Source organism: Catharus ustulatus, chromosome 4 (genome assembly GCF_009819885.2).
Source record: "Catharus ustulatus isolate bCatUst1 chromosome 4, bCatUst1.pri.v2, whole genome shotgun sequence".
Classification (NCBI taxonomy): Eukaryota; Metazoa; Chordata; class Aves; order Passeriformes; family Turdidae; genus Catharus; species Catharus ustulatus.
The window spans coordinates 45,289,383-45,314,166 of record NC_046224.1 but is presented as its reverse complement, the minus strand read 5'-3'; the positions used below and the strand labels follow the sequence as shown (position 1 = coordinate 45,314,166).

Sequence of the window (24,784 nt, the reverse complement as noted above, 5' to 3'; positions counted from 1 at the left end):
AATAAGATATTTTCAGCTTTGAACAATTTTAACCTAAATCCATCATATGTAGAGCTCAAGAAATTAATTGAGATAGGAGCAAACCATGTTCCTCCTAGAAAGTAGTACTCAGGCTTCATTGTTCAGCTAAAATTTCACTAGGGTGAGGAAGGGACAATATGAAAAGACATACATATTGAGCTATTTTTATACAAGTTGCCCTATTAGGATGCAAAATAGATTTTTACATCTCACTGTTGTTAATTATTTTGTATTACAAAAGAGAACATTAGAGAAATAATAAATTTCAAGATTTACACTTCCTCAACAGGATCGTGCTCAGGATAATTTTTAAGCCTATCTATTTGGTTTCATTTTTAATGCCATAAAAAATGAATAACACAATTAAACCCAGATGGATATATTATCTATGGGAGAAAATATACTCCCCTTATGTCTCATTCTTGTGAGATTTTGAAGAGAAAAACAATGTAATCAGTAAAGATAGTGAGATTGTATAAGTGTGCATATATTAGAAAGAAAAATTTTAAAATGTAGCTATTTGACAGCTCTAACTAAATTATACAATACTATTTGTAGACTGATATTTGGGTAATTGTTCTAAAAAAAAAAAATCAATGTAATTTTATAGAAGTTAGCTTTCAAATTCATGGCATATTTAATTGTCCTATTCTGAAAAATGAGGAAAATACTTACTCTCAAACTCTTAATACAGTTTTAGATAGGAGATAGAATATGTCTTTGGAATCTAGTAATTCTTTTGTGAAAAATATTCACAGCATATGTACCTCTTTCTGCTTTACCTAACAAAACTGCCCCGAGAATAGAACTCTAAAATATAATAATAATTCAATCATTGAGAGACTGTCACAATATTATATTCCACTATGCATATTGATGCACCCAATTACATTATTATTAAATTTCACTTTCTAAAAGTCATGTGAAAGATCATACCTGAGCCCAACTGCCTTCTTCAGACTCTTTCTATATTGTCAGCAGGAAGCAATTGTAAAGCAGGTACAAAGACAATAAAAATTAGTTATAAAAAGATGGGGTTTTCACATGCATGTTAATGAAAATGAAAATACACACATAAAATGCATGAATAAAATAACTCTGTCCAGTGGCAATGTCCTGGGCTAAACTATCTGAAAAATTACAAGTCCAAAGCCATAAAATGTAACTGAGTTTTCAAGGCAGAAAATAATTATATTTTGGTGAAATTTTATAGCATTATTTAAACACTCTTCACAGTTTCACAAACATTTACTTAAAAATTTGGGCATTAGTGATGTAGTATTTTGTTTCTAGTTTGATTTTGAAATATTCACAATAAAAAGCTGTTTTGTTGAGACTGTATTGTAAAAGAGCTTTTTATGTAACATTTTTAATGGAAAGATTATATTTTTCTGTGTGGCCAGTTAAACAGGATCAACTCTACTTCTTCCCAGTTCAGTGTTGTTATATTTGCATTTATCTTTACCAACAATAATAAAACTGGAAATGAGCTCAGTTAAAAAAATATACTGATAAGAATTGGCTTCCTTACTGCTGATGAGAAAATTTTAAATACTACAACAAGCATAAAATTTGAAGAAATAATTCCTCATTGCATCAAAATTTAGCTCCAATACCTCTCCCACCATTTATGGATTGGGTTGACTATATTTTGCCAAACTGAAGATCATATTTTCAGAGATCTCACTGGAAAATTGTCATCATGTTTTATAAGAACCTTCGTGGAGTCGTTATGATATTGTGTAAACAACCAAAACCTAAAATAACATATATTCCAAATTGAAAAAAATGAAGTCTTACTTTAGTCTTAAGGGAGAGGTTTGACAAAAATCAATAAATAAATGACATTCTCCATGTACCTGAAATCAAAAATCATGAATACCCAAGTATGGACAAGAAATACTTAGCATTAATGAAAACATGGTGTAATGCACAAGTTTCAAGCCTTTTCTTATTTTTTTTATGTCAGAAAATACAAAACACCATTTAGAAGAAGAGGGAGGAGGTTACAGGGGAAATGTTGCACCTGTAATGTGACAATTTCATTTCATTAAATGAGGTTTCACTGTGGCACTGAAACTATTATATACTCTAAAAGTGCAATACTGGTTTTAGGGTCACACAATTTTTGTGATGGCAATACCATTTGTAAATTCTTTTGCTGAAACATTATGTAACTGTTCTTTAAATTGAATTTCATTACTCCCTGCTCCCTTTGGGAAGCATCCTACAGAAAGCATGGCATCTGTGTTAAAGCAGGAACATTGTTCTCTTTTGAGCACTGAAACCATTTAAAGTGGAAGTGGAATGACTAACCGTTTTAGCTGGAGCAGCAAGATTTTCCATTTCTTCATGGGTCACCCAAACATTGCCTGAGGGCTAGGGACAAGGCCCACAGGGAGGCAGGTTGGATCCACATTAGGTAAGCAGTGGTAAAGAAGAAAGGCAGCACCACTGTAAGTTAACAGCGCATCACCATCAGCACAACCACGTTCTTGCCTCTACCGAGCTGCAACTAGAGACAACTTTAGACAACTTGGTTTGTATCTTTCATTAGTGGCTTCTGAACAGATGTGATGGAGTATTGCAACTAGAACTGATGGATGAAATCCGGCAGAGCACTGCCGCAAAGGAAAGAATAATAATTAAAACTGCATTTCATAAACAACTGGCAAATGCAACCTTTAGCTCACAGCTCTGTGTGGAGGTAAGTTTCAATTCCCAAAGATTTTCCAGCCTAAATATTCTGCACAAATCACATGCTTTGTGTGCAGACAGTTACTCAGGCAGAATTAAAAAAACAAGGCAAAAGTATTCCCAGTGTTTTTAGCTTGAACATAATATTCTCTCACTTCATAAGTGTGCTTTTTTGCTTTGTAATATCCTCTTATGCTTTAAAAATAAAAATTAATTTTGTGTAGTGATTCAAACATCATATTGAGTCTTTACTGCTTTACTTTCGTAAAATCCATTACAATTCATAATATTACCACGGTAATGACACACAAAACTGTTTTCAGGGAAGAAAGTATCAGACAGTGAACTACAATTTTTAAAGAACATGAACAACATGAAGATAAAAGGGCAATCACTAGCAATATTAATGCTGTTGCCCAGTTGCTTATGTAGCTCAGTGGATACCTCACAAAGGTATCTGAACTCTGATTTCCACCAAAAGGTTCTCCATACATTTTATGAGGACAACATATTACAAAATATAAATATTATTAACATTATCATTGTTTTTGCTAATGCCTTTCATGTAGAAATCTGAGCTACACTACTTGAGTAGTAGTCTTTGTCCTTCACTTCTCTGCCACGTTTGCCATCTGACCAAGCATCTTCTTTGTTAGTCTTAATTGTTTCTTTCATTGCCATTACCATCAGTGTATCTCAGGGTTAAAAACTTCCCTTTTGTTATCTTGTTTCTTTTTGTCCTCATCACTTTGGTCTATTTTTCCTGCTTTTTATATATAGCACATTCATTCTTGCTCTCCCCTGATCTATTTCCTTGCTCTTTTTGATATATTCCCCTTTCCTTTCAGACTTGTATCTCTGTGTATCTTTACTTGCTTCCCTCCTTTCTGCCATCACTTTCTCTTCCTTCCTCACTGAAAGCACAGGCTCCACTTCTGCTTTCCAGATGCTCCTCTACACCTCCAACCACTGCTTCTCCTAAGAGCATGAAGAACCTAAATCCAGTTGACTTATATTAGATAACATTTGAAAGGGTGCAAAACAGGGAATGGGAAAAAGACTCAAAAGAGCCGTGTTCCTACATAACCTCTCCCAACACCCGCCTCCCTTCCACCCCTCAAAAAAAGAAAGAAAAAGAACAAACAAAAAGATAAATGCAATCTGATTAGGCTGGCACAGATGATTTGAAGGAAGAGAAAGGCAAAAATAAAGGCAAAATTACAAATAAGCTCCATACTGATTTGGATAACATCAAGGATAATCAAAACAATGACTTTTAAAAAATACGAATATCTGATAAAAGAAAAACATCAGTAATCAACAATCAAGCAAGTGATGAACAGGTAGTTCTGAGCCTCTATTAGACAGTTCTCACTGATTGTGAAGTGTGTGCTATCATAGTACTCTGCTACTACAAAAGTTTTTCTGCAGACTCCTGTAGGGTTAAGTGGGGAAGAAAAAGTTAGCTGAACAGGACTCACTGTTCTGGATGTTGGAGGTGCTGAAGGACTTGTCAGCGATACCATCTCCTGGATTGCTAACCGGAGTTTTAGGCGATGAAGAGGATTGCTGATTCCAATTTCTCTTTGAATCTCAGTATCAGACAAAGCAGACATGATAGCTCCACTCTTCACATTGGCACGGCAGGCAGCGACATACCAGGCTGGCATCCCTAGCCAGAGCTGACAACAGAAGGGACATTTAATCCAAAACAGCCCTTCATCTCTCAAATGAAATTACAATCATCCTGAATATCCTGAGTTGGAAGGGACCCATTGGCATAATTAAGTCCAGCTCCTGGCTCTGCACATAACAGCCTCAACGATCACATCATGTACCAAGAACATTATCCAAAAGCTTCTTAAACTGTCAGACTTGGTGTCATGACCACTAATAATCAATTAATTAATTAATAGTCAGGACACCTATAAGTCTGAATAAGCATGATAACATACAAAAATTGGTATGAACATCATAGTCTTTAATAAAACAAAATTGTTTCAGAACCTTTGAAATTTCCATGATTTCATGTGAATTCTTTTTGCTTTTACTGTAATCAGAATTTTTAAAGCAAGGTATGCTTTGAGTTATTTTAGAGCTGTCTCCATCCCCTGGGTTACTCCTTTCCCAGGTTTTTAATGACCAAACACTGGCGTAAGTCAGTGTTACTGCCTATCTGGCAACCTTATGTTCAGAAAACCATCTAAGAGGAATTATTTCACTTTTGTACTAAAATGGCTTTATCTTTTTTAACATGGCGGTCTCAAGAGACACAATCTCACATTTCTCAGCTTTTGTTTTGTGAGTAGAAATTAACCAAGCCCAGTTCAAATAACCAAAATTTGGGAACAGTTTGGTATGGCGTCACATCCCAGCTAGGAATACTGGTTAAAAGGTGCAGCAAAATGTGAGCACAGCTCTATCACCTATAGATTTAGAAGATATGTACTTACATGCCTTTCCTCTCGTTATGTTAGTCTTACTAGCCCAAGCCAGCAACAACCGCTTCCTTCACAACTTATTCTTTCCTTGTAAGAGGACCTACTGAATGAGAACTACTCTCGTTTTTCTCAGCTTTCTCATTTCATGCTGCCTCATTAAATATGATTATCAGTGTCTACAGCTCTTTTTTTCCCAAAGGAGGCAATTTCATATCAGGGATACATATTTGTGAGATTTTTAATCATGGCATGAAGTACATCATGCTTAAAAAAGCCTGTGAGAAAAACATAAGCAGTGAATGCCATAATTACTGTGATTTTAGGGATAACAATGGAAAACAAAGACCTAGCTAGGTGCATCTCAAATAGGCCATCAGAATTAGCTGATTCCATTGGTTGTCTTTTTTATTTTCTCTTAATAAAGGCTTACTAAAAGAGGACACAAGGTCAAGGAAATGGGAAAATTCACCAAAAAATTTGGAAAGCAGCAATGAATTGAAAGGATTTTAATTTACCCCTGCAAGGGGTAAAAAGGGTGTTGTTGTTATTAAGATGTTTATATTTATCTGGGAAATATTTCCATAAAAGACAGCTTTAGGTCACTTTTATATCACAGGGAAAACAGATTTGACTGTCAGGTTGCAAAAGGCTCAGTCAGGTTTTGAGTCCAGAAGTAGCAGAGAGGCTGAGAAATGACTGCATTGTGTTTGAGTAAGTCCTTCCCACTGATGGGATTAGACACTGCCCTCCATCCAATGCTAAACTGAGCCTTAAAAATATGGTCTGATTCCAGTAAACTGTTACAAAATGAATGTTTCATGAAAGAAAAAAAAAAAAACAAAAATTCTGTCAATAACACCCAGCTGCACTTAAACAGCTGTGAGAAAACCATGCATAGCTTAAAAATTAATTTCATCACGTCATTTATTTTGACATTATTTTTTTTACATATGCACTTGAAAAGCAGAAAAGCATAAACACTGGGAGTTATTCACCCTGCAGAAATAAATTAAACTATTTGCTGCTCATTAGGTAAATTATTTCTTTAACAAAATAAGTAAATTCTTCAACAAAATAGCTGTCTAGCAGAAAATTATGTTGGATGAACAGTCTCTAAAAAAAGAACAAAGAAATCATCCTAGACAGAGGTCTCAGGTATCAAGATCAATATACTTTTCCAGAATTACTTGAGAAAACACAAAATTCTTAAAATATTTCTCAACTATATCTAAGCTACATACAAACAACAAAAATAAATGTTAATGCTGAAAAGCCCTATAAAGTTTGGAAATTTCACAGTATACTTCTTAAATTTGAGTCTTTTTCTCCTTTAATATTTACTTCAGCTGATGTGGCACATTTTTCTTCAGGAGAGTACAAAATACACACAATGTCCATCTGCTGACTGAATGCCCTGATGCTCACTGAATAAGCACTCAACTCCTATCCTCATATCTTTTCATCATCAGTATTCAATCTGCACTGACTACTGCAACATAAACTTCCTTTTAAGCTCTCCTGTGCTACTGTCATCATATTCCCCAAGAACTCCATAGATCCTGATTTCTCTTTACAGCCCCTCTCTTAGACAGTGGGAAGCATATCCTGTTTTTCAGAAAAGAATCAAGATAAAAAAAAGTCAGGGATTAACTTGTCAAAAACTGCTTGAAACTGCAGATCACCTTGAAAGACGAGGTACTAGTATTCAGAAATTATAAACCTTTTTATGTTCATGTCTCCAGCAAATCAACCTTTACTGTAATACTAAATATTTCTGACTGATATAAATCTGGTTACAGAACTCTTAAAGTCATATGAAAAAGTAAAGCGGTGGTCAAATTATGAATTTTTCCATATTAACAGAGATTGTTTGGGAATGAGGATATAATCCTATTTTCCAAGGTCATATACAAATGCTTGTACTGACTTTCTGCAGTTTTCATTTTGTCTTCTTCATCAGCAATTAGCAATTCCAATGTGAAGCAAAAATTTTGTGGAGATTAGCTGCTTTCATTTCTCATCTTTCATTTATTCACTAGCATATTTCTGTCAACGGTTTGGAGAGGGATCTCTTTTTTCTATTGAAGGGAAAAACTTTTCAAGGTCTAGCTGGTGATTAATGGATGATAGCTACAGCAGGCAGGAGAAAAGTTGTGAGTAGGCAGAGATACTTGGTATAGTAAGGAATAGACACTTGTTCTTTGAGCCAACAAAGAGTTTGTATCTGCACTGAAGTGTTACAACCTTGCCATGTAAAAGTGACTTTGGATTTGTATGAGAACATTCTTACTTTCTGCCTTCTCCCCTCAGCATCTTTGTAAGTTTTTTTTGAGTAGTTCCTTCACCTAAAACATTCATTGATTGCTCTGTCAAAATGGATGACAGCTCTGCTGAATGGCTTTTCTTCTTGATTTCCAAAACACATTCCTTTAGGTCCTCCAAATAAAGGACAGCTCTCTGCACATTATATTTCAGATGTGAAGGCACTGCCTGTCAAATCAGAGTGATTTCAACCTGGATCTCCCACACTGCAGGTGAAAATGGTGAGAGGAACACTTTTTTTCCCATTATGTTTTTAAAAGGCAGAAAACTACAAATTCTTTACATTTATTTAAAATAAACACGTCATTCTACATCAAATGTCTGTGGAGTTTCTAGACATTTAGAGACTGAGTAATTAAAAGATTTAAAAACTTTGGGATTCAACCACATTTCTGGTCCTCATCCCACTGTGTAATTCTGTCTTACTTTTTTCAGCTCTAGTCTGTAATTTACAGCATCCAGTGTCAAAACCTATGTAGTGCTGACAGCACAGTGCACAGGAGGAGAGGAAGAGGCTGCAGCAGTCTTGTTTAAGATTTGTAAGGACAAGCACACAGAAGCAGTCTACAAATGGGACTCACATTTTCAAGTTGTGGCCAACACTTACCTCCAGCCAGGCAACCACCGTTGGCCCATCCCACTGTGCAAAAGGCAAACCTTTTCTCCGAGCCTCTTCCAGAAGTTCATGTCTAAAAATGGATCAAGAAATGGTAAATATGTGGAGCTATGTGTTGGGACAAATGAACGTAACTCTGCCTTTTGTGAAGGGTAATAACAGTGAAGCACAATGACAGGCATAGAAAAAGCACAGAACACACCAGTTAACAATACAGCTCTTTCTCCTGTTTAATGTACTCTCAATATATTCCCAGTTCTTCAGCTCTTCTGACATCCTTTTAAACATCTAACATACAAAAGGAGAGGTTTATGTCTCTTCTTTTGCCAAAGCAATAAAAAAATCGGTATACTCTGTAATAAAAGGCTATCAAAACAGACACTGGTGAAAAGAAAATTGAAGGACTCCTCCTGAGACTGACTTAGCTCTGGTCTGGCAATGACTCAGTAAGGCCCAGAACTGGCAACATGAACTAAGCATGGATGTAATGCAGCTGGATCTGAGAGGTGTCTGTGTTTGAAACACTAAGTCAGCTGCACCAGCTGTGCACAATGCTAGGGTCTGTGGAGTACAGCTATTCTGTACCTTAAATATGCCATCTGTGGCTATTTAAGAGTTGATTTTATTGATTATATATAAAATAATACTATATGTTTTACTGATGTATGTATTTTTATAATTATAGAATTTATGTGATTTCTCAATTTTATACATATATATAGATGTCTCTATTGAGCTGATCAAATACCAAACCATCTCCTGTATCTGCAGTTTTTCTGGACTACAACTGGTGTACATGTAAAGCACCATTCTTAAAGCTTAATTGATACTTTTAATATGGCTGCATTAAATATTTGGTATAGTTACATATAAACTAGTCAGCTAGACCACCAGGAAAATTCTCTATATTAAAAACATTCAGCTATTTCACCAGACATTTCCACTGTGGTGATGGTGTAGAAAAAGCAGTCCTTCAAATGTATTTTTTTTCCTGGTATTTAACAACATGTTTTCAGCTGCCTCCTACTGAGCGAAACACAAAAGAATGCTCTCTGCAGCAAGCCATAGTGAAAAACAAATTAGACAAGGACTATGCTAATGTAGTATTAAAATTTGCTTATATTCCCAAATAACAAGAAAATCTTGGAATTATGGCTTCAGTTTTTTTCTGTCCTTTATTACTACGGCCTTTGTAGTTCAGTTATCCCTTGACAATTCATCACCGTCTTAGCAACCTTTCAAATATATGTACTACAAAATCACAGCAGATAAAAGAAATGGAGTGATCTTACTTGTAAGAAGCAGTCCTTTGGGGATTTTTGCATTGCCAAGGGGTCACACTGAGAGAATGTGGCTTTAGAAGGAAATGGAACTCATATAAAGATTTTGCATATGATTTAAATCCCTGGCTCTGAATATTTATAGAAAGAAAGCTGCTTTATTTTCTGAAATTATACTGTAGTTATGTGTAACCTTACAAATACTTCACATCATTACTGAAGTTGATTGAGCTTCTTCTCCCACACAGCCTTTGCAGCATACCTTTCCATTGTCACTCTGATATCCCCAGCCCTGTAGAGCTATGCTTGATTTCTGTGAAAGCACAACCCTTACTGAAAGGAGAAGTTGCTCTCTGGGTACATGAACACCATGTTACCTTCAGCAGCTGATGGGGATGCAGGAATGCCTTATTCCCAGAGAGACAAGCAGCGAAAGAAAGGTATTCACCTGTCTGCTTAGGAGAGCAGAATTAAGGCATGGCCAGACTTGGCCACATCCCAGCTACCTGTGGATGATGTATTAGGGTTGCAGCAACTCAGGGTTGGTTCTGCAGGTGCTGCTGTACCTCCCTCAGATGCTACAACAGGGCTGCAGGACTCCTGTTCTACCAGGTCTGAGAGCTGGCATGCCCATCCTTAGGGAGATGCTTTCAGGAATACCCCTGCCTCACCTGTCCACTTCTGGTGTCCCCTGACAGGGCATGCACTGCACAAAACCCTGTATAATGTGCTCCTTCCCCTCAACCTGCCCAAGCCCCTTCTGCAGCTGGGAGTCCCATGGAGACACCATCCTTGGAGGAGCCTGATTTCAGAATTTCCATCATCTGGGATATTCCCTTCAATTATCCCAGCTGAAAGAGCAGGGCTGGCTAACATGCTAAGTGAGAAAGGACATAATGGCTTTGAGGGTCTCCTGCTCCAAACAGGAGAGCAGCAGCACCTGGACTACGAGGAGGTGGGGAGGAAGTCCTGTTCTCTTGAATTTGGTGTTAAACCTGTGGGTCGTTTCAGGAAATGAGATGCCTGAAGAAGAGGCATCGGCACATAAACGATTCACTCCTATGAAAAACTCAGTTCCTTTATACTGGAATTACAAAGTGCATATTTCTAGGGAGTCTTCTGTGACTTTGGAATGTTTGTACTGAGGCTTGGTGTGGAGGCTGAGAATTATTCCAGTGATTCTCAAACCAGTACATTCTCCCAGAGTGGGAAAGCACTTCTGTTACTTCAGAGACACTTTGGCTCACTGAGCTAAAGGAAAACAGAGCTGTGGTCATTGATTTAGGCTGAAGAAAATGGGGCCAGGCCAGAAATGAGATGCTATAAATATGTGTATATATATATATATATATATGCACTATAGCCAAAGCCTTCAGTGTGTTAAATGTAATCCAAATGGTCTTTGCATGTAGAAGGAAATTGCTCTGAGTTTAAAATATTTCTAGCATAAAGTTAAAAATCCTGTACTTGGACATGTACATGAGATATATCCATCATAAGGGTTGTGCCTCACTCACTGACGCAGAAAAACAGTAAAAGGACTTTCATTGTATTTTGTTCCCTTAAGAAGAATTTAACGCTTCAAAACTTATAATTCCTTCCTCAGATGGTTTTTATAAACAGCACTGCAACATAAGAGTTTATTGAAATTATAATTTACTTTTGGAATATCAGTCTTTGACTACTTCTTAATACAAACTGGGAGATATGTATAACCTGAACCTTCAATTTATAAGCCAAAACTAAACTAATTTCTAGGTTTTGACAAAGAGATATATTCTTTAGTTGGCAGTCAGTGAAAACTCTAATTAATGGTGTGTTTTGGGGTTTGTTTGGTAATATGAACTAGCACTATAGAAAAAAAATCACTCTTTAATTAAGTTAAAAGTATCATCTAGGAAAAATATGCACTGTTTTGACCAATTATGCAAATCATCTGTAAAATGAATCCAGTGACCTGCCTGTTTTGGAATAGAAAAGAGTATTTTAGGATGGACAGGATGTTGTCTACAGTTGTGTTGACTTATGGGATAGTCACTGGCTTTCTGAAAAGAGAACCCCAAAGCAAAATACTGGTAAACCACAGTTCAATTTTCCTTGCAAAAACATACAATTGATCACAGGAGGAAGAAGAGACAAATACCCTAGAGCTTATTATTCCCTTTTCCCTTCAGTACAAATACAGAGTTTGGGGGATCATGAAAAGCATTACACAGTCAGTCTAATTTAGAAGGTTCTTTGCAGGGGAACTGGGGATTTCCCCCTCCTCAGACTATGTCAGAAGAATACTAAATGTTACAAAGCGTTCATGCTGCATTGGCAAGGAGGAAGGGAATTAAAATGCAATTATTTCCATGCTTGCTCAGGTTTTTGGCAGTGTATGAAAACAAGCTGATAAGGAAAAATTGACATTAATTAGGCATTACTAGAAATGCCATTATTTTGCAGATAGGGCTTTAAACCACTTACTACTATTGGAATGAATTCCAAATTACAGCCATTTTTTAAAAGATAACATTATTATTGCTAAAGAACAAAATCCTCTTCTTGGCAATATTATGGGAGTAACTGGAATATGCTATTTAAAATATATCATTACTCATAGCCTGGTTTTGTAAAGTCTGAAAATTTAATGAACATCAGCTATCTAACATCCATCCAAAATTGAGAAATACTTTTATTTGTGTGTTTTAGGGAGTGCCCCATAAAGCTGTTTTCACATTTTTATCAAACCCTGTAAAGAAAAATCACATAATGTGAAGTTGTGTGTTGGAGAAGCAGAGCTGCCTCCCTAGCACTGACTTCTGATGTTTAATCCTCCCTAAAATGACTTGCTAAAGACACTGTCAACACTGGGCCATTTGCCTCAGCACCACGAGCCAGGTACAACCGGCTGCCCAGACCAACCTAAAAACCTGAGAGCAAAACTGTCTCATAACATGGGCACTTAGGAATGCTTCAATAATCCCTTGGACTGGAGAAACACATGGAACCAATAGGAAGGCAGAAATTGTAAGTGAAATTATGTTGCTATCCTGCAAATCTGCTTCATATGTATTCTTCTCTCGCATCAGGGAAATTCTAGTTCTGTATCAGCAACTGTCATCAATTCATTGCAATGAATTCCAATGAACTTTATTAAAAATATTAATAATATTTAAATAGAATTTGTGTAGGAAGTTACTGCTATCTTGACTTAAAGTGTGTCATTTAGCGGCATTCAATTTCCTTCATGAAGACAAGGCTGCCCCCAATGAAGCAAACAAGCACTGACAGCTTTGGATTTCTGACACACATAATGCAAACACTGTACAATGCAGGACACCCAGACATCATCTTGATGAAACGCAAACAATATTTCGACACAGATCTTCATACTGCTGCAAGTAATAGGATTTACTCTGATATCTAATAGGGTTCACATGAAAAGATCTCAGGGTTATTATACTGCACAAATTATATAATGTCTCTTAATGAAAACATAATCATAAATGTGAGATGAATTGAAAAGGAGGCACAGTGAAGTCAAGAGCCAGATCATGTTTGTAAAACACAAGCAGAATTAATTTAACAATTTTGCTAACGGGTAATTTAGACTGTGAAATGGCCTTTAGTCACAGACATTTTCTCAAACAGAAAACAAATTTAAGTTTTTACCTAGCAGGTCCTCTGATTATGAACTGACATTATTGTGATTATTATTATCAGCAACATTAAAGTGTTTCATTTACAACAAACTACTGTACATGATAGGTTTCTAAAAGAGAACCAGATAGCACAGACAGACCAAATATACTGCAAACATACAATTACCTGAGTAATCCTATGATTTGAAGGTAAGATTAAACACATCTGCCACTTTAAATCTAACATACATTCAAAGTCTTAAAAAGCCGGGAGAGAGGATTTCTAATGAATTAAACTGTAATTGGATTTTATCCTTTCTATTGTCATTTGCTAAATATTTAAGACATGCCAGAATCCTGTAACTCCTGTAACTCTTGTTTTGCATAAAAAGAGTTGAATTTGCATAAGTTAACAATATCTAATAAAAATAACAAGTTACATTTTATATATATGCATCTTCTTCAAGACTATAAATGGGTTTAAAGTAGGAAGTGGAGTGGGAGGCTGGGGAGAGACTCAAGACTTCATATTGCCACACAATGTAGCTTTAATTTAATCTGAAAGGATCCAACTGGTTTAATGACTGCACTAATTAAAAACTATGCTAGATCCTGTTTGAACTTTGACACTTAAGTGATCTGAATTTTGAACTATTTGAAACCCTCATTCTCCTTTCTGATACCAGATATCAGGTCAGACTGGAAATGATAGACAAAATTCAATTTCCAATGTTTTACAAAATGTTTTGTATTCAACTTTAGGGAGTTTGCAGAAAAAAATTACTGGAATACAGAAATGAAGATGCAACTCATAAACAGAATGTTTTTAAATCTATAAAATAATGAAGTATAAATTCCACAGTATCCCAGAGACAACCGAGAGTAACTGTGCTGTGGATATTCCATGTTAGGGATACATTTTAGCTGTATGCAAACTGAAGGGCAGCATTCTTTTCTGAAGATATTTGTTCAGCTAAGTGAAGAACATTCAGGAATGGTTAAGACAGACCCTGACAAATAGAGCTTCAGAGGGCTAGTATTAGAAGCCAAATAAAAGAGTTATGAAATCAGTAGACTTGCATAATACATAGTCTTGCAATCTCGTGTGTATTGCACTACATTAGAGACCCTCAGTGTTCCCAGGCTGATCAAATGCTATGAAATCTATTTTTATAAAGCAATTTCGTAATAATATATTCTAAGTTAATGTGGTAACTCTTTTTCTCTAAGCTTTGTACTCTTTCACTTCCTGAAATTTCCTCCTTAAGCTTGAAAATTCTCATTAGAGAAAAAATAGCATTCCCACAATAGATCGAAGAAATGAAGATTTAAAATTTGATATTGGATTAACAATTACAAAAACCAAAACAAACAAAAAAATGAACTGGTGAAAAAGAAAACAGTAAAATTATATGCACAAATAAAATATTTTTGCATATATGTTTGCTTTAAAACAGCATGAGGGTTCAAACAGAAAAATAAAATTGTGTACTCTGTGAGTCCTCTGTGATTTATTTAAACAGAATTTATGCCTTAACATTTGTTCAACTCATAATTTTTCCACTAACTTAAATTTTCAAATTTCTTTGTGATTCTGGACTTTAGGCCCCCCAAAATGTGTTTATTTTTTAAAAAAATGACAGAAGTTATCTCCAAGTAGTTAACTCATTCTGTTAAGCACTTCAGGAGTAAATCCTGACCTAAATCTGTGTATGCTTTCAAGGTTTACTGTTCTGCATACTTTGAAAGCTTTCAATTTTTTGCATCGATTCAGTTTCAGTTTTCTGCATGGATTTGTTACATAAGATTCACATAAAAACAAAAAAAAAAAGTAGGAATAAAACATAGAAAATAAACATGGTGCTGAAGATTAATATGTTCAGCAGCCATGGCATTTTAACTTACCCAGATATGCTTTTCATGAGATGAAGAGAGATGAATGGAAAAAAAGCACATAAATGTTAATGAACATATAATAGTCCATAAAAAAATAAATAGTATGATAGATAAAATAATATCACCATTATAACTACATAAATCTTTGTAAATGGTCTTTCAGTGCTCTAGAAAACTTATGTGCTCTTGTGAGGAGCAGATGAAACTGTCAAAATGAGATTTTCATTAAAATCATGTTGCCAATTTATTAGGTACCAGTCAGCACAGCACATCTTCCATCTACAATACATATTCATGCCACAGATCAATAAACACAGTGGAGAATATTTTCAAATCAAAGCTTTTTGCTTAGATTTGAATAATTTTATAGGGGTTTTCATGTAACCCCCCAAAATGTTGAAAATCCCAAACCTGTGGAATTAACCAAATTGCCACAGACTCACAGTAAAATTGAGTGGACTACATACCAATGTTTACTTTTATATGTGCACTTTAATAACATTTTAGCAAAGTATCTCATAGTAATTAAAAATTACCTAGAATTGATTGCAAAATTTGGTTTGCTTTTTGTTTGTTTGTTTGTTTTTAACATGCAGATTTCACGTACATAGGTGAGCATTTTCAATGGCTATTTATTCCTGGAAATATTTAAATTTCATCAATCATACTAACACTAGATCAGTAGCAACACTGGTATGAATGATTGGCCCTCTAGATAACCTATTATTGCCAATATAGTAGGTACAGTATATGGAGGAGAAAGTAGGATGTAATTGTTGACAATAAACTTGCTACATCATCCCTTAATTGCCATCATAAAAAAGAAAATGAATGAAGCCCAGACACCTCAAAATATAACATTTCTATTGAAAATTTATTTACAGAGATCTAAAAATGCTTGATAGATATAGCTGTAATAAACATGAGATGAAAAACCTTTGCTGTGATTAACTAAGAAGAGGTTGCAGACATTTCAATCAGTTCAGAAGGGCACTGTTTTTGAGGACTTAAATTTTGATATCGTGTGCAAGATCAGCAGAACAGCTGGGAGAGAAGAGGGAAAGTGCAACACAGAAAAGTAGATGGAAACAAATGACAAATTTATACACAGAAAGTTTAAGGCAGGGATATTAAGAAAGAGGAGAACAGAGGTATGTAATATAAATACTACAGAACTATTACAAAACCTACCAATCTGATGGAAGTAGCACTAGAATTGAATATGCACTCATGATTCATGCTCATTTTCTACTGAGCTAATTGTAAAGACTAACTGATAACCTTTGCTGAAAAAGTTTTTAATTTTGAGCCTTCTGGAGTATACTGAACCAGAATTGCTATTTGTTATATCTTCCACTGAGTATAGCTCTGGATATTGTAGAGACAAACGGGGTGATTGATTGGAATGCCAGAAACTTTCTTGCAGTCACTTGGGGACAATTTACAGGACCTGAAGGTCATGATAGGAGCAGAGGATCAAAGGACATTCCGTCACTTCCTGAGTATCTTGTTGGAGAATAATAAAATACAGCAGAGAAAAATGGACCTTTAATTCTAGATTTTACCTTTAGGGTATTTCTATGGTTTGGGGGTTTTTTTGGTTTTGTTTCTTTTTTTTTTTGGTCATAAGGTGACAAATTTATCACCATTTTATTACATTTTCCTTAGACGTATATTAACAAAAAAGTTGTGTAGAATTTTTTTACTCTGCTGTGTTTTACTCATTCTTCCTTTAAATCCTAATTTTACAGTTAATCTGATAGTATACTTATTTCTGCTGGAGAGAGCTGTTTAGAAATCCAGCTGCATGCATCAGGGTATAGGCTTATATTTATCCTGAAGTTCCAAATTCCAATGGATAGACTTATATATGTAGATAAGATAGGGACTAGAGCCTTAGGGGCTTATGTTTGATTAAAAATTTGCAATTTTCTGATACAAATATTTTTTATCTTTTATGAGGAAGAGGATTTTTAAAACTTGGCAAGGGACAAAAATACTACTTTTTTTAAAAAAAGAATTATTTTAAAAATAAAATCTTTAAAAAATATTAGTTAGATATATAATAAAATATGCTGTGTCATCTTTTCCATCATCAGAATAATCTAAGTAAGGTTTAATAATCCTCTGCAAAATAAATATCCATTTATCTTTACATTTGTAATGCTAAAAAGGCTGCAAGCATCAATGTAAGAGCAAGGCACATTTTTAATACTGCAAAAGTTTTGACTGACTAATGATTTGAAAGTGTTCCAGTTAAAATATTTGCTAAAGTAATTAAGTCGAAAAATAAATTTCATACTTATGTGTCTCAAAGACTAGACACTGATCCGGCCAAGAGAAAACCACACTGCACACATCAGACAATCCTAAACTGCCCATCAGAACACTGAACACCTCTCCTTCCTTCACCAGAATGAGAAAACAGAAACAAATTTTACTAGGAAGGGAGGAAAAACTAAAGGTCAGTCTAAAGGCTACTAACAACATTAGGGAGTTTTTCATAGATGAGGTAGGAAGGAATGAAATTAAAAGCACAACTTGAATTTTCCTAAAGATTCAGAAAATAAAAGATTGGGGATAAAAGAGACATATTCTTAAGAGCTACATCAAAAAATAAATTGTATATGTTTAAGATGCAATGGTACTTAATAAGCATTAAGTATATAGGAACGTTAGGTTGATGGCAAAGAAAAACACCCTAATTAATCCGATTGGATTGACTTTTCTAAAATGTGTGCAATTAAAGAAATCACTACAAACAGCTATTTGCATTCTGCAGAGGACAGCAATATTTTGTAGTCACAAATACACTACATCAAATTCTAATCGCACTTGCACACATGAAACCTAATTAATTAACCTAATTAAATGGGCATCATGGATTCAAAAGCAATTACAGGACAACTGCAGTGTTTCAAACAAAATAGTCCACAATATTCCACAAAACAGTCTACTTAAATATTTTTTTCAAATTGCCTGTTGACAGAGGTCTAAAACTTGGATTTGGCCATTGAAAAAGTGAAAGTCTGTTTATCTAATGAACTCATCAACATTTATCATTTTTTCCCTCCTAAGTAGAAAGAGAGTTAATCCAACATGCTCTTCTGTTCATATGATGTTCCTGCTGTTTAACATGTACATCACAGTGGTCAGCTGAGACTTACAGCACTGCAATTCTCTCTGCAAAGTTAATTATAAGGCTATGAATACAAAGAATTTCTTTTTGCACCGTAATTTTACATACAAGAATTGCTTAGGTCTTGATTTTACAAGTATTTATTCATGTATGTAAGCACACGTACGTGTCCTGGCACATCAAGGCTCTTCTGCAATACCCTTAGGGCATGGAAGCTGCATCTAGCAAACAAAAATCTGCAGCTGTGGAGTAAATTCCCCAAAAACAGGTTCTTGGGAAAGAATGGTTTACTTTGATTTTCCTTGGAAAATATAAACCTCACATCTTAAGTTTGTTTGGGAAATATGGAATTAATAGATTCTTGTCCAGAGTCAAATTAAACAAAACTGATTTTGACTTATATTAATAAACTGGGGGATTTATCAGCTTCTGGACTTGGGTCCTGTCATCATGATCCAGAAGAGCTGGCTTGCATGCAATTTCTTTTTCATGGATTTTTGTAATAGTTTGTACAAATACACAATTATAAAATAATTTGTCTTTGGGAATGCTGCAGAAGGGATGGCACAAGCCAATCTCCCACTGTACTAGCAGCATGCACAAGGTCAAATCCACGTTTGGGTGTCAATCTAGGACTACAGAGCACTTCAAGGTCTCCCAAACCTTGCCTTATGGCCGTGCCTTACAGGGGACACAATCAGCACATCCTGTGAAATATCAGCAACTATGACCAATTACAACACACTTTAACGCAACAAATGACATATACATGTCTTGTATTTCTTCAGAGAGACACTTATTTGCTACTTTGCATATTGTTGCAGATTAAATCAAACATTGCATTTCAGAAATGTTCCTGGCCCTCGGAGCCATACTACACTGTACAAAGCTGTATTCACTGTACTCTAGAGATGTATTTGCCCCCACTGAAGCTTTTGGGTAAGGGCAATTTGACATCATTCCTGAGCAAAACTTTGGATAAAGAGAAAACGATGTTCACTCAGATAGTTACAGCAAAAAGGGAAGCAAACACAACTCTAATTGTTGATAATACTTCAAGTTTGGTTGAGCTCATTGTTAAAGGACATTTTCATAAAGGGCTCAATGTATGGCATTTTAGTGAAAAAGACAGCAAAACATTTATGCAGCTTCTCTTAAGTGCCTTGATTTGTTACCTGAGATGAGGTCAGTAGAGATATGCTTTTTTAAGGGGAATACAGTGTTTTTAAGCCACAGTTATCTACTAAGTTTTTGATGTATGAATTGTCTTGTGGGACACTCACTGATAAACTTCTGCTGTTCCAGAGGACACTGTGACTCTGCCTGAACCTTTCAGGAGCCTTTACAAGTTGCAACAGAAACGGGACTGACCTGAACGTCTTATGTTGGGTCCTGGTTTGGGCTGTCATGTGAATGCCAAGGCCAGGTCATCGTGCACAGTTTGCACAACGCCCACAAAGGATGATGTCATGAACTATGAGATGGTGTATAAACAATCACACAGAATGGCAGCTGGAGTCAACTGCAAAATTCAGAACTGGAAATTAGGTAGCTGTTTTCAGAGGGACACTGGTTAATCACTAAGAGAAAAGCTCCATTCTTCGTTTTTTAATGGGTGTCTTCTGGAGAGTGCATCTTAACCAAAAGGCATGGCTTGGAGGAGTGCAAACTATTTAAATCTTTGGGGGGTTTAAATGAATGTAACTGTGGTAGATGGTATCTGTGCCATTAATAATTCTAGTCCTAAACCCTGAGTTTTCTTGAACAAGTCTTTAGGAAAACAGGCTCTGAAAGTTCAGGCAAAAGGTAGATGTTTCTATAGGCAAAACATCACCGCATTTTACATAGAACAAGTGAAGTGAAATACAAAATTTAGTTTAAATTAAGCACATATACACCCCAACCTCACTTAATTTCACAAAACAATGATTAACATCCCAAACACTTTAAATACCCCTTACCCTCATGTTTTGTTTCCTAGAACTGGATGCTCAATTTACAAATAGTAAGACCTAAAAAGTTTCAGTATTAACCATAACTGTCATTTATTTAATGGTTGAGAGTAAACATCTATGGATGAGTCAGGCAACCTAAATTCAGCTTTTCAGCTTATAAGAAACGTTGGGTATAATTTAAAACTTCTCTACAGCTTCCTTAATTTCTCTTTGATGCCTTAGGAGTAAGACTTGTTCCTAATAGATCTACTGTAATAACCAAATTTTGGATGAATAGAGACTCTTGTTGGAAGTTTATAAATGTGTAGCATATCATTGAGACAAACCATTAATTACATCTTAATGATGTCTAAGGAGCCAAATGAAACTGAAAGAAATTTTACATCTAAATAGCATCTTCTAAACAAGAAGCAGGGAAACCTTGAAATTTTGGTTAATGACCGCCATTATCACCAGTGTGAGAAGTGGTCTCAAGAAATACCATACTCTCTCATTAAACTTTTCAGAGTGAAATGTATTAATCAGTACCTGATTCCACACAAACAAATTAGGCTAAAGCACGGTAACACACTGCAGTGTGTTCCTAACTCCATGAGGGCAGACTCAATGCAATGCTTGCTTGAGGGAGCAGGCGCCCAGAACAGCCAATGGACCATTAGAACCTGCTGCTGCAGCATCTGGAAATTTGAAATGTCATGCATCTTCATCCTTGGGGAAGGGACATCCTTCTGGAATTACCAATGAAATTAAATGCATTTAAAAATGCAGAATTAGAAATACAGCATTTTAAGTATTTCTCAGTTAAGAGGTATCCTTGATGTAATTTTAACAGGAAGCTGTCTTTTCATAATGACTTCTATCCAAACTAAATTAAAGCTAATAGCATCTGGTGAAGATCATGACTACTATCACATTACTAACATGTCGATCACAGTAATGAACCTGACCTCTGTTTCTTGCTTTCCTACACTAGAATCACAACTCAACTCAGATGTTTGCTGAGCTGTTAATCGGGCTGAAAGCCATTTCACCTAATTTTCATGTATCAAAGAGAAACCAAATTTCAGTATGTGGTACTATACCTCTTTTATAGAAAAGAAAATTGTCTCTGGCATCACTGTTTCAAGGTTTTTTGTATTTTAGGGGTGTTTTGTAGCAGGAATTTTTTTGGAGGTTGTTTTTGGTTTTGTCTGCTTTGGCTTTGGTTTTTTATTTCTTAAAGGGAGTGACAAAGCCAGCACAAGTAAAGCCTTCTCAGACCTGAAATATAATATAAAGTAGGACTTCCCAGCTTTAGCCTATCCTTTACCTATCCTATTGGTGGATTTGGCTCTCTTGGGCTTTCATGTCCCAATCCAAGTCAGTTAGAAATGCTTACTAGGTGCTCTGCTCTGTGTTCCAGCGACTGTGCTCACTGTCTCTGCAAGGTTTGCAGAGTACAGTAAATTCACGAATACAAGCCGCACTGACTATAAGCCGCATCTCTGGGTGTTGGCAAATATTTCGGTTTTTGTCCATAGATAAGCCGCACCTGAATATAAGCCGCTTTGTCGTTCGCAGCGAGGACCCGCGTGCAATTAGTAACAGAACCGCGGGAGGGCGGGGTTTACTGGCTGAGCTAAGGCTGTGCAGGCTCGGCCCGCTAGGGGCCGCTGACGGGGCCAGGTGGGCCAGCCCTGTGCTGCCGCTCGGGGCCGGCCGCCGCTGCCACTGGGCTCGGTCACCCCGGGTCGGCGCTGCCCTGCGGTGGCAGGCAGGGACGGAGCTTCCCCGCTCCTGCCGCGGCAGCGGCGGGTGGGGACAAAGCACCCCGTCGGCTCCCCGAGCCACGGCAATGGCTGCGCAGGGCTCCCGTCGGCTCCCCGGGCCACAGCAATGGCGGTGCGGGCTTCCCCCCCCTCCCCGGGCCACAGCAATGGCGGCGCGCGCTTCCCCCCCCTCCCCGGGCCGCAGCAATGGCAGCGTGGGGCTCCCGTCGGCTCCCCGAGCCGCAGCAATGGCAGCGCGGGCTTCCCCCCCCTCCCCGGGCCGCAGCAATGGCAGCGCGGGGCTCCCGTCGGCTCCCCGGGCCGCAGCAATGGCGGCGCCGGCTTCCCCCCCCTCCCCGGGCCGCAGTAGGGGCGGCCCGGGTCCCCCCTCTCCTCCCCGGGCTGCGGCAATGGCGGCGCGGGCTTCCCCCCCCTCCCCGGGCCGCAGTAGGGGCGGCCCGGGTCCCCCCTCTCCTCCCCGGGCCGCAGCAATGGCGGCGCGGGCTTCTCCCCTCCTCCCCGAGCCGCGGCAATGGCGGCGCCGGGCCCCCCCCCCCGTCTCTCCCCTGGGCTGTGGCAGAGGAGGAAAGAGAGCTCTCCCGCCTCTCTCCCCGCCCCCCGTGCTGCCTACAGGGAGCCAGGCTCCACCCGCGGTGCAACAAAGTAGCGATTTGTAACAATCGCAAAATGCCGACTTTGCAGCTGCTCGGCTCAGCACTCTGGCAGGCACTTCTGAGGTTGTATTAGCCGCTCCTGATTATTAGCCGCATTTCCGGTTTAGGAGCAAAATCTTAGTCAAATTGGTGCGGCTTGTATTCGTGAAATTACTGTAGTTTTGTTTAGCAGTAAAAGAGGAATCAACCACTTGGACTGAAATCATACTGCTCTAGGTCTCGCTGCTGCATCACGAGTGAGGAAATTACTCTCAGACTTCTCCTATTGTGTCTTACAAAGACCTTCCACACGTCCCCACCACCATTAATATTACATAGCATAGTATCCTCATTTGCACTACACAGTTCAATAATCTTGCACCCACTGTGTGTATGGCAACGCTACTTCCAGAGGGAATTGGGCATTGTTAAGAATTGGTACAAAGGAATGTGAGTTACTGCAACAAACTTTTCATTTAAATTACTCTCTGTCCTGTCTCTATTCAATATTTTCTAAGGTAAGACATGCAAATAAATGACTGATATTCAAAAACCATCTGGCCACAACCCTGTGCCATGTGCTCTGGGAGGACCCTGCTTGAGCAGAGGGGTTGGACCAGATGACCCCCTGTGATCCTTTCCAACCTGAGCCATTCTGTGATGCTGTGACTGCATCTCTTACAAGGAGATGTTAATTCTCTTACACTTTCTTGACAGCTTGGCACCCTAAAGACTACCATAATTCTGTAAAATCTCCTGTATATCTCTAACACAGTAAGTTACATTTCTTCCTATATTATGGTTCCTCAAAAGCAATATAATATACATATATATGTAAACTAGCAATGTATGTTAAAATTTCTGCAATTCTGAAGATTCTAAAGTGAGAAATTATTAAGTCAGGTAACTCTAAAAGGAACAGGGGAAAAATTGAATTTCTTCATGAGATAGTTGTAGAACATATACTTTGGATAAATAATACACAGTTCAGTCTAATAGAATAGTCACAATCACAAAGGAAAGATTCCTTCCAGCAGAAGGAAGGATATATTGATAACATTTAATCCATAAAGAACCAAGGACAGACACACAGGAGAAAAAGAGGAAAGATTTGAAAAGCAGAAAGCATGGGAGTCTGAGAGATTGGACAGAAATTTAATAAAATATTATCTGCACACCCATTATTTACAGACCCAAAACTTGGTAGGCAATCTATAGATGAAATAGTCATGTCATGTTTGCAGTTGTGTGTGCCAAGTCTTATGTTATTTTACCCAGTTTAAAGAACTAACACATAAGAAAGTGAACACAATTCATCCCTTCAAAATGATTTCAATACTGTGGTACATTCAGCCCTCAGGACTGGAAAGTACATTGGGACTTAAAAGAAAAAGGCTGCTGAAAATTAAATTATATTCTTTACAAATGGTAATGGTGGTCTCAAAGATTTAATTTAAAAAGTCTGGTAACATAATCTACATCCACGTATTTCTAAAAATACTGACTAGTGAGAAAAATGTATAGGTAAGAAATACAGGGACAAGACTCATCAACAGCAACATCCCTGTGAATGCTATTGTGCATTTCTTAATTGAATTTAAAACATTTCTTTCAGCTAGGACAGTGACTACTTCTCTACCTTTAATTGCTAAACTGAGGTAGATTTAAACAGAATGCTTGCATTTGTACATTACATGAATGTGTACATTTAAAGTTATATTTTATCAAGTGCTTGACAGGAAAGTAGTTTTAAGTACCATCTTTTTCTCTGACATCCTCTAATTACACTGGAAGTGCAATGCTGCCAAGAGGTTTTTTTCATGTTTGCAGCCTTATTTTGTTAGTTCTTCATAGCTTCTGGCAGCTGCTAGGAGTCTGTACTGTTTTTACAAGGAGGTGCATGAAAGACAGCATTAGATTATTATATAATTTATGCAAACAAAAAGCTAGGTTGTTTTTTGTCTGCATTTGCTGACAAGCAAAAAGAAAGTGAAGCTGCTAGGGTTTATGGGGAACAATTGACATCTAGAAACAGAAATAACACTCTGTTCACTAGATAATGCAAAAAAACCTTACCTACCCTTTTGAAAAAGAAATTCTACAGAGGGAGTAATTAAATATATGTTTTTGGGTTTTTTTCAAGAATTGCACAGAAGGCAAAAAGCACAGGATTAATGACAAGATGAAATGGAAAAATATCTCTCATAAATCTATGTTCTTTCACAAATGAAATAATGCTGTACAATTGACAGTCTGAATATTTCTCCCTGTATTTTATATGCAGCTTTAAAAAATTTTACACAGGAAAGATACATCACTGCTAAGATGCCATAGTAGATGCTCTTGCTTCTCATTACACATTTGAGTAAAACAAAAAAAAAAAAAAATAC

The 24,784-nt window shown here is 37.0% G+C and overlaps 1 protein-coding gene across 13 annotated transcripts in view; it reads right to left on the bottom strand.

Annotated features, from left to right (window-relative positions):
* Positions 1–24,784, bottom strand: part of PPFIA2 (PTPRF interacting protein alpha 2) — a 289,892-nt gene that overhangs the window by 11,002 nt on the left and 254,106 nt on the right. For 8 of the 13 annotated variants that reach the window (XM_033056917.2, XM_033056913.2, XM_033056918.2 and 5 more), the window contains 5 exons: positions 14,909–14,917; positions 8,089–8,170; positions 4,200–4,400; positions 2,338–2,400; positions 958–987 (listed from right to left, as the gene is read on the bottom strand). In XM_033056917.2, coding sequence (XP_032912808.1) covers positions 958–987; positions 2,338–2,400; positions 4,200–4,400; positions 8,089–8,170; positions 14,909–14,917 — 385 coding nt within the window. The remainder of the gene's footprint in view (positions 1–957; positions 988–2,337; positions 2,401–4,199; positions 4,401–8,088; positions 8,171–14,908; positions 14,918–24,784) is intronic. The other 5 variants (XM_033056914.2, XM_033056919.2, XM_033056926.2 and 2 more) reach the window with 1 other exon arrangement.